Source organism: Mustela nivalis, assembly GCF_964662115.1.
Source record: "Mustela nivalis genome assembly, chromosome: 8".
Lineage (NCBI taxonomy): Eukaryota > Metazoa > Chordata > Mammalia > Carnivora > Mustelidae > Mustela > Mustela nivalis.
The window spans coordinates 103,241,975-103,252,672 of NC_139027.1; the positions used below are offsets into that span (position 1 = coordinate 103,241,975).

At 40.4% G+C, this 10,698-nt stretch overlaps 1 protein-coding gene across 1 annotated transcript in view; it reads right to left on the reverse strand.

The window, feature by feature from the left end:
- PCSK2 (proprotein convertase subtilisin/kexin type 2) overlaps positions 1-10,291 on the reverse strand; it is a 270,666-nt gene extending 260,375 nt beyond the window's left edge. The window contains exon 1 of the mRNA XM_082743215.1: positions 9,771-10,291. Within this exon, the coding sequence (XP_082599341.1) occupies positions 9,771-9,947 (177 nt within the window). The 5' untranslated portion in view covers positions 9,948-10,291. The remainder of the gene's footprint in view (positions 1-9,770) is intronic.
- Between the last annotated feature and the right edge of the window lie 407 nt (positions 10,292-10,698).

The window sequence follows — 10,698 nt, forward strand, 5'->3', positions numbered from 1 at the left end:
ATTTAAGGTAATAAAACAAAAACAAAAACAAAAACCTTTCTTCCAGTGCTTTTTTTGTACTACTACTTGATATTAAAAAATAAAGAGGATGGGTAATTTTGACAAAAATAATTAAGCTATTATATTTTTCATATGCTTAAGAGTCTTATGTCAAGGTATTAACTTGATGATTTCCACTCATGGCATTTACAAAGGCTGTAATGTGTAAAAAACACTGGCTTTCACGGAGAGATGAGCCATCATCCCAGTCAAAGTATTCACATATTTTATTTGCTTGTTTGTTTAAATCTCAAGAGGGAAGATGCTGAATTGTCTAAGAAATCTGATACCAACATAAATTAGATCATTCATTCAACAACTACTCATTGCAGGCTTAGTTTATCGCATTTTATCCCACTATGTTTACACAGAAAGCAAGACTGCTGATGTCATTACCCTCAGCTTCTATTAAAACACTGGAACAGTGAAATCCAAGTACCCCAGGTCAAAATAATTTTTTTTCTAATGTGGCACATGTATTAAATACATGTGGCACATGTATTAAATCTAAATTGTTCTATTCCTGTTCTTGAAGTCTCCAAATAAATAGTTCTATATATCTCTCATCTCTCTTTGAACTCTTTCTACTTCAATACAGAGTGGCCATTAAGTGAATATATTTAGGAAAATCTAGGAGAATAAGATGTTCATGAGTCAGTGTCAAATTTAAAGTTATAAATAAAAAACAACCTTAGAATCCTATAGTTTTCATGTTCTTGTCAACTTTCTAATTGAGCAACTATCAACATCCTGTAACATTCTTGAGTCTATTTCATTTGTGTCAGAAAAATCAAGTTTGTGTCCATGTTTAACTTTCAATCTAAGAGTTTGTTATGTCCAATTAATCTTACCACAGGAGCCCAGCACATCACAACCTTCTCCAAAAAGTCATGGTCAATTTATTTTAGGGACAAAAACAATTTATCAAGAGAGTTTACTGCTTTTTATATAAATCTCATATAGAAGCCGTTCACTAACATGGAATTATTACATTTAGGGTGGAAGTGTTAATTCAAATATAATTTCTTGATTCCCAACCATTAGTGGAATTTAGTCAGTTAATGGACTTGAGCTATATATAATATGTTATACATAGATACATTTTATGTATTATTATAAATTAATATAATAAATATAAACTTTATAAAATAGTATATATTACATATATTAAAAATCTATATTTATATAAGGAAGGTGAAACTAAAATTCCTGCTTTTGAAGTGTCCTATGATTATTTGAATCTCAAATAACAATGCAAAAATTCGATTCAGGGTTTCTTTTTGAAATGATGGATCTGAGCTCAAATGTAGAATGAAGCTCCTACTCTAATGGGTGGAAGAAATGTGAACTTCAGGTTTCATGTTTTTTTTTTTTTTAAGATTTTATTTATTTATTTGACACAGAGAGAGAGAGAGAGATCACAAGTAGGCAGAGAGGCAGGGAGAGCAGGAGGGGGAAGCAGGCTCCCTGTCAAGCAGAGACCCCAATGTGGGGTTCAGTGTGGGTAGGCTCGATCCCAGGACCCTGAGATTATGACATGAGCTGAAGGCAGAGGCTTACCCCACTGAGCCACCCAGGGGCCCTCATGTTTTATTTTTAAAACCTGATTTCTTTGAGCAGTTACAGCGAAATATATAATTATTGCAAACTTAACTATAGCATTACTCCCTGATATGCTATAACATTATGATCTACAGCTAATAAGATCTTTTGAAAGAAACATTGTATTTTAGATATTCATTCATTTGAGAAAAAGAGGTGTAATTTTTTTCCTTCTTTTGTATTTTGATCAAGTTTTAACTGTAGGCTTTTTTTTTTCCTTCCTGCTCAAAGAGCTAATCCATTCTATTACTGATAATTTCTAAGTAGGGAATTTTAGGGAAACACAAGAGTCTCCCAGGCGTTGACTTGCTGCTTGTTACCTACTTCTTCTTCCTAGCTAAATTGCAGCCTATAAACAAATGGATGCTACAGGGGTAATTATTTGAAAACTATTTCTTTAAATGCCTTTTCTCTGAATTAATGACCAAACAGTCACTTTGTGATCCAAGTTTATTTATCATTCAAGAAGCACATAATGAGCCCCTATTATGAGTAGGGCAAATCGGTTGCCAGTGGGACAAAAGTTTTTAATGGATTTTATATCTTCATGGAGAAGAAAAATCACAAAGGCCTGAAAAGTTGGCTTACATTATGAAGTGAAAATATAGGAGCTTGCATAAGTCTTTTAAAAAATTATTGTTCTTGTGATCTGATTTGGTTTGGTTGTAAGGTTTAGAGAGTCAATCAAACAACTTAAGAAAAGGGATATTTATTGACAGTATATTGGTTTGGGTAATCCTGGTTGTTCTAAAGATAAAGTCTCAAATCTCAGTGCCATAATGTAATAGCAGTTTAATTTCTCACTCATAAAATTCTTCTAAGTCAAGAATCAGGGACCTGGGGTCCTTCCATCTCTGCCATCTTTGGCATTTAGCTTCCTAAGTTACTGTTCTCTATCACATCAAGCCTCAGAAGAGAAAAGAGGGCAGAGAATCAACTTATGGGAAGTTTTTATGCATTAAGCAAGGAAGCAGTGCACTTCATTTTGGCTTACATTACATTGGGTATAATCATATGGTCATACTCATCTGCAAGACAGGCTAGGAAGTGTGGTCTTACTGCGGCCCATGGAGAAGAGGAAAATAGTTTGGTGATTAGCTTTTACCTCTGTCACAGGTGTCTTTTGCTAGGAAATGGACCTGGAAATTATTAGGCACTCAGGAAGAAATGTCTGCATCTCCCATGGCCTGGAGATGCCCTTTTACGGGCATTAGAACCCATTCTACTCTCTACAGCAACTAGTGAATTAAATTTCCCAAGGAACCCCAGTATGATTGGTTGAGATAATCATCATGGTCTATAATGAATTAGATTCACTGGATTATTTGAGCCAGGCCCTCTTATGGACCATGGCCAGCTCATAGATGGGTTCCCACTGGACAGAGTTTATTCCTCATTCAATCAGTTGTTACTCCTGAGAAAGTACAACCTACAACTGCCTTCTTGAGTTAACAAAAAAAAAAAAATACATATAGATAGAAAGATCTATAGATATAGTGATGCTATCACCCTATTATTATTACTATTACCAATAATAGGTTGTTTATTCCATGCACTTGTCAATGTGTCCAGCGCCTTACATGCACTATATTATTTATTTTTCCTAACCACTATATTTTAAACATGAACCTCTCTCTGAGAGATTTTGTAAACTAGACAAGTTTCCAGTACTGTCTAATTCTAAATCCCAACATTTTTACTTTTGAACATGGCCGTTCCTGGCTTTCTTCAGTCACAAGAAGGACACTGGATGTAGTCAGTGCTGTGACAAATGTGACTGGTGCCAAGAGAAAGGAATAGATTCAATGCAAAGGAAGTCCCAAAGAGAGAATGTTCTGGTCTAGGTCAGTCAGAAAAGACTTGAGGGAAGAGTTTGGACTTGACAAAAGGCATACAGCATTAAATTAGGTTCTAAAAGGAATTCATAGTATTCATGTTGGGGAAGTAGAGTTCTGGACTATTTGCCTTTGCCTACAATGGTAGTAGGTCTTGGAGTTTCAGCAAAGCTATTCCTTAAGGGCTTCCTAGAAATCCTTTTGTAAATACTTAGGATCAAATCTATATTCTACTTTTTGTCCCCCTCTAAACCATGTTAATCTTGATCAGAGAAGTATGGGCCAGAGGGTAGGGGATTACTTCTTTGGACTGACAACTGATGCATGATGAAATGAAAGTGAAATTATAGAATCTGGATTCAATATTTTTGGGACATTCAGACACCACTGAAAGGGTGAAAATAAATATTCAAAATAAATATATCTGACAAAAGATTCCTGTTGTAATAGCCAAAGAGCTCCTACAAACCAAAAATTAAGACAATCAAACAGACAAACGAACACACAAACCAAAAAAACAAAGCAAAACAAAAACAAAAACAAACAAACAAAAACAACAAAAAAGAAAAAAAAAAAACACCCTTTCAGGGCAAAAGACCTGAACAAATAATGAATGAAAAAGGATATCTGAACCACCAAAAAGCATATGAAGATGTATTCAGCTTCAGTTGATCATCAGGGAAATGCAAACTAAAATCACAATAAGATACCATCACCATTAGATAACCACCAAAATAACTAAAAGGAAAAAGATATAAAAAGTCAAATGTTGGTGAGAATGTGGAACAATCAGAACCCTCACATGCTTTCGGGTCATGTGTGGCAGGCAGAATTCTGAGATGGTCTCCAAGATATCTGCTGCTTTGTGTGCATGCCCAGTATAATCCCCTTCCCTTGAGTGTGGAGGCAGTATTGTATAGATTACATTATATAGCAGAGATGCAGAGATTCATCCAATGTAGTTGTGGTCCCAAATCAGCTTATCTGAATTAATCAAAAGAATTATCCTGTGTGGGCCTGGCTTAATCAGGTTAACCTAAGCAGGGACTGAGCCCTTCCTGAAAGAAGGGTGAAAGTGTGAGGTTTATGGGAGGGGTCATGCACTAGATCATGAAGGTAGCTTCCGGGAGCTGAGAGTGGAGCCAGCAAAAAATTAAGACCCCAGGTCTACAACTACAAGGAGCTGAATTATTCTAAAATATTGACTATGCTTGTAAGTAGATTTTCCCTTTGTTGTGCCTCTAGATGAGGACATAGCTGGCCAATATCTTGATTTCAACCTGTGAGCAGCAGATCCAACTAAAATGTGCTAGATTCCTTACCCATGAAAACTATGAAATAATGAATTCGTGTGGTTTTAGGACACCAACTCTGTGGTAATTTTTTTACACAACAATAGAAAACTACTACAGTCTCCTAAAGTTGAATGTGTGTATGCCCTTTAACTCAATGATTCTACTCCTAGGGATATTCCCAACAGGGAGGCATATGTGTGTTCACCAAAATACATACACTACAGTATCCAAAGAAGCAATGTGCTTAATAACCTAAAACCAAAAAATACCCAAATGAGCAAGAGGGGGAACTTATGAGATGTGAATAATATTTTATTTATTGATTTGGATGCTAGATATACATGTGTGCCTGCGTTGAGAAAGTTCATAAAGCTGTGTTCTTTCCTAAATTATACTTCAATAAAGTTAAAAGAAATTTAATTTTAAAATTAAATTCAGTTAAAGTTAAAATTAGACATTCAATTAAAATGAAGAGAAATTTACTCTTTAATTATATAACAGCACAATTAATACTAGATTTTAAAAAAATTAATGATCACACATATAAGAGTAGTTACATGATTTTCCTAGCCTTAGGTCTACATGGATAAAAAACAAAATCTATTGTAGTAAAATAAAAACACTTAATTGTCAATTGTTTGGATTTTTACCTAAATTCATACTTGATTTTTTTTTTAAAGATTTTATTTATTTATTTGACAGAGAAAGATCACAAGTAGATGGAGAGGAAGGCAGGCAGAGAGAGAGAGAGGGAAGCAGGCTCCCTGCTGAGCAGAGAGCCCGATGCGGGACTCGATCCCAGGACCCTGAGATCATGACCTGAGCTGAAGGCAGCGGTTTAACCCACTGAGCCACCCAGGTTCCCCCTCATACTTGATTTTTGACCAACCTTCAACATATCTTTTATTTATATTTTTAAAGATTTTTTATTTATTTATTTGACAGAGAGAGAGAGAGAGAGAGAGAGATCACAAGTAGGCAGAGAGAGAGGGGGAAGCAGACTCTCTGCTGAGCAGAGAACCTGATGTGGAGCTGGATCCCAGGAACCTGAGATCATGACTTGAGCCGAAGGGAGAGGCTTAACCCACTGAGCTACCCAGGCACCCTCAACACATCATTTTAATAAGTAATTGTGCTTTTCCTTCTTTCTTTTCTTTCTTTTTTTTTTTTTTAACAAAGGATTTAAAATTAGTAATGTATTGGTAATTTTAAGGCATTCTTTGGAATAACACCTCTGATGTTATTGTAAACTCACTCATTCTCCCGGACATATATATCTTCTTTGATGAACTTATGTCCTTGGGTCAGGTCATGACAAAATAGAAAATTTAGTCTCAACACACCTTTCTGACAGTAAAGTTATAGGTAGTTTTCCTTCACTTCGGGGAAGAAATATAACTGTTTGTTCATGGCCTTGTAAGAGTTTGACAAAATAATCAACAAATACTCATTTATTATATCTTATACAGACCACCATGCTAAATATGGGGCTAAAGGAAGACATGGTATATTGCTTCTTCTCTTGGAAGATTTATGATCTATCTGAAGAAGTACATACTCATACACATTAGTTAATGACCTAGGCACACATAGGTGTTGGATGCAGAAAAAAAGTAAGAAGGAAGAAAGGAAAGGAAAAAAAAAACCCATCAGAACTCTAAAATGGTGCCCCAAGAGTGGAGTTCTTGGTTGTAAGAGAAGGGTTTCCCAGAGGCATCTTGGTAGAATAACAAAATTATTTGGTTTTAAATTTGAGTTTTTTCCCTTTCCAAATATAAACATAACTACTTGGTGCTTTAAGTTTTTCATCTGAGAATAAGGACTGATGACAACAATTTCTATGTCACAGTTTTCTGAAGTTAGATGGGATAATTCAGTAAAATAGTAGATTCCTCCAGTCTGCCTAGCTGACCCTTCTTTGGGATGAATAAATAACCATCAAGGATCTTTTGTGTCTGACACTGTGCATCGGAAAGGATGGAGCAGTAGGGAGTTGGAAGATACACTGAGTATTAGAGAGAGGAAGGAAGAGATATTATGTGTTTAAAATGAAAAAAAAAAGAGTAACAAAAGTACAGTACAGCATGATGAAAACAAGACAGGACAAACCTAAAGGAACAGATAAAACAAAGGACATTTCTTTACAGGGTGGCAAACCCAATAAAAGTCCGGCTTTGGTGAGGAAACCAGAAATATAGAAGATATCATCCTTGAATATTTAATACCTTTCAAGTGGACAGATACTTACACCCATATTTACTTACATATATCAAATGACTAGAAAACAAATGATGGAATGTACTATCTTATGTTGTGTAGGCTTTGCTTTTTTGTCAAAGAGGAATTTGGAGAATGGAAAGCATATTGTTGTTCATAGCATCAGGGAAGGTTCAAGCTCAGGCTTGAAGGATGGGTAGAACACGAATCCAAGGAAGAAAAAGAGTGTTAATTCTATGCAGGTGTGGCATTATGCAAAGATTCATCAGACGCATTCTGCCATAGACTGATTTTTTAACTTAAATATGTATCAGAACAAAAATCATCTGGATAAGAGATGCTACTTTTGAGAGGTTATAGAGAGGTTAGGAGTGGTGGCAAGGCAAAAGCTCATTTTTCCTAGATAAAAATTGCACATTTGAGGCTGATGCAATACCAGTGGACTCCTCTTGAAGAAAGAGTGGGAATGAGAGAGGCTTAGGTATCTGATTTTACCCCAAAGTGTGAGTTCCCTCAGATTTTATGGTAAGTATATCAAAATTATCCAGATTCATTTGTGAAAAGATTATCTCTATAACTCCTTTCTCAAACTTCACCATCAAAAACCCCATTAAGCTATTTACCTCTATACAAAAAGAATGTCCCTCTTGGAGAATTAATAAGTTAAACCATTATCTGTCTTAGCTACTCCCGCATTTGCTTAAGTTGCTAAGATTCTAAAAGGCATATTTTCTAAATGGTAGGTAAAAAGATAGCAATGTCTGCCTATGCTATGAAAAAGTGCATGGCATGGGGAGAGAGAAACAGGATTTCTTCACCAACTGCAACCCCTTTACTCTCAAAAACTAGAGTCTGATGCCACATCCTTTTTCGGCATACCTCACAGCCCAACACATCCTGCAGAGCACTTATCCTCTTTGGTATATACCAAGAGGTAAAGAACATGAGTTTATCTCTAAAAAATCTGGGTTTATATTCAAATCTTTATTTTTTTATTATTATTTTTTTTACCTTGGACCCTGATCTGAACCCATTTCCATATCAGAGTTATGTACTTAATAACAACAGTAGGTTCCTCAGAGTTGTTGAGGATATTAAGTAAGAATGTATGTAAAGACTGCAGAACACAAGGGTGTCCTATTGCTGTCAGGTAATAACAATCACTATCACAAACACTTTTATATTTATGGCTCCTGGGTCCTGAGTCTTGCCAAGTTAGTGGGGTGGGGTGGGAAGGACGGAGGGTCTGCCTGTTTATTGTGTTGGTGGCACTCTTGAAACAGCCCCAGACTCCAGGCGAGAACGGGCTTCTCCCTCAGCTGGCATCTTCTCTCCCCTGCTCCACCCACGCTTCCCGGGAGCAACAAGTTCCCTACTGCAAGACCCGCCCGCGCGCCACTGGTAGACCAGGCGGGCGCCTCCTCCCAGACCTCTGACTTAACTCGTTCTGAAACCTACCTGAGGTCGAAATGGTGCCTGCCAACGCCCTGCGGAGGAGGAATAGCCCGCGGCGTGTGAGGGAGCCCTCGCCGCGTCTGGGACGGAGGCGGGAGGCGTGGGAAGTCGGGACAGGGGACCCATAGGAGACCTAGTTCACGCTGCCCTTGAGAGGCAAAAGCAACAGAAGAAAGCACCCGCCGATCATCTCCAGCCTCTCCCCTAAGATCAGGAGGGAGGAAAGAGAGCCCCGAATCCCACGGACCTCCACCCAGCCCTCTGGTTGCCAAATAGCATCCCGATGTCCTCCACGCTCCCCTCGCCCGGTTTCTCCTTGCACTCTCACTCCATCCCACGCCTCGCCAGGTCCGCTAAGGACACTTGCGATTTCTGACAAGATATTTTGCAAGAAGGACAAATAGATAAGCCACAGCCCCCACCCAGCACTCTCCTCTTCACTGCTTTCCCAGAATGGATACCCTGGAGTCGCCAAAGGAGTCCCAAGGCATCCTATATTAGGAGCCTTACCTAGCTGCCCAAACAGTTGAACTCTGACAACTTCTTGGAATGGGGATCCCCGTACTCTCGTGGGAAAGCCAAGCTGGCCGCCCACACACCGGGAGAGATGCCCCGATTTCTCCATAGGGAACTCCTCTCAAAATTTACCTTTCTAGCTTCTACAGCTGTGAGTTGAGAATCGGGGAGCTAACTAACAGTACGCTTCGGGGGCGGGCGCTCGTGGGCAGGGGCGAGGGCGAGAAATTCCACCCCGATTTTGGAAAGAAAACCGAGTTCATGTCTCCAAGTCTCCTGCAGCCAGGGAGCTGTGGTTCCTGGAAAAGAGCCGGGGCCCAAGTCACCGGGAGGGAAGTCCTCCTAGCGCGGGATCCGAAAAGCACGGAGGTGAATTGCAATGTCCAAGCTTTTAGTCTTGTCGGTCGGAAACTACTCTTTCTCCAGGAGATGGGGGCAGGGGATACATCCCTGGCAAAGACTGCCAACGTCAAGCCCAGATGTTCAACACTTCATTCCTCCATCCCCACGCAGCCTTGAGAACTTGGTACCTCGGACAGCAGCCCGGGCGCAAGGCATTGTTAGAAACGTGTTATCTGGTTTTCGCCACCAAGTCAAAGAGCAATAAATTATTTTTGTGACCTTACTAGTACAATTTGAAGGACATTTTAATTACATAACCCGTGAAAGATCACCGGAGGCAATGTCGTGTTAAAGAGCCCATGGCAGAATATCTGCATCGCATGAGAAAGAAAACTTGCAAATCTGCAATGAGATTGCGCAGAGCTGCCCCCGTTTTGAAACAACATGCGAAATGCAAGGGAGATCTTACCTTTCGGACTCCAAAGCCGTGTTCTGCTGCAACTTGGCGAGCTTCTTCCTCTCCTCCTTTATGCAACTCCACAAGAAAATGATTCGTGAAGACCGGTCTCTTGGCAGATGCAAAAACCATGACACAGAAGAGGAGCCCGGCGGCCGCCTTCCACTGGGAGACACAGCCACCTTTCATCTTTCTCTGGGAGTGAAAAGTGGTGCTAAGAGGCGCGCAAGCTTGTGGAGCGGGGGACTCGGAGGAAAGGTGCAAAAAAATATATAGATAGATAGATAGATAGATAGATAGTTTTTTGTTTGTTTAAAAAAAATCTTTGTGTTGGGAAAAAGACTGACTAGGGGCTCGGAAAGCAGCAAATCAATGTGTGCTCTTCTCCAGCATCTGTCTGGCGGGGAAGCCGTGTAATCAGGCTCGCTGGCAGAGGTGCGAATGGGGGGGAGCTGTGTGTATCTGAGAGAAAGAGCGAGTGTCTGTCTGTGCTTGAGGCTAAATCTGCATTTTCAGCTCCTCCTCGGCTCCAATTCCACCGGGGGCCGGAGGAGAGCACCAGCCTGGGTGACGTGTGCCCGCTATCAGCCAATGAGGACAGGAGATGCGTCGGGCCCCGCCCCGGACCGCCCCGGGCCCGCCTCTGCCCGCCCCCGGCCCGGCCGGTCCGCCTCCGCCGACGGGGGGCGCGGAGCGGCGAGCCCGCGCCCCCGCCCCTTTCAGAACCCTGGAGAGCTCCTCCATCTCTCCACCCGGGCCCGCCTTGCTCCCAGGAAAATCCCCCCAGCTGTAATCTGGTCGGCGGTGCCGGAGTGATGTCATTGTTTGTGGAAATCTGTAAGGCTCTGGAAAGGGAATTACGGCGTGTGCCGCTCTCTGAGGCCCCGAGGGGAGCTGGGGCACCGGCCTCTCCCTATCCCTCTCCCCTGCTTATTTTCCG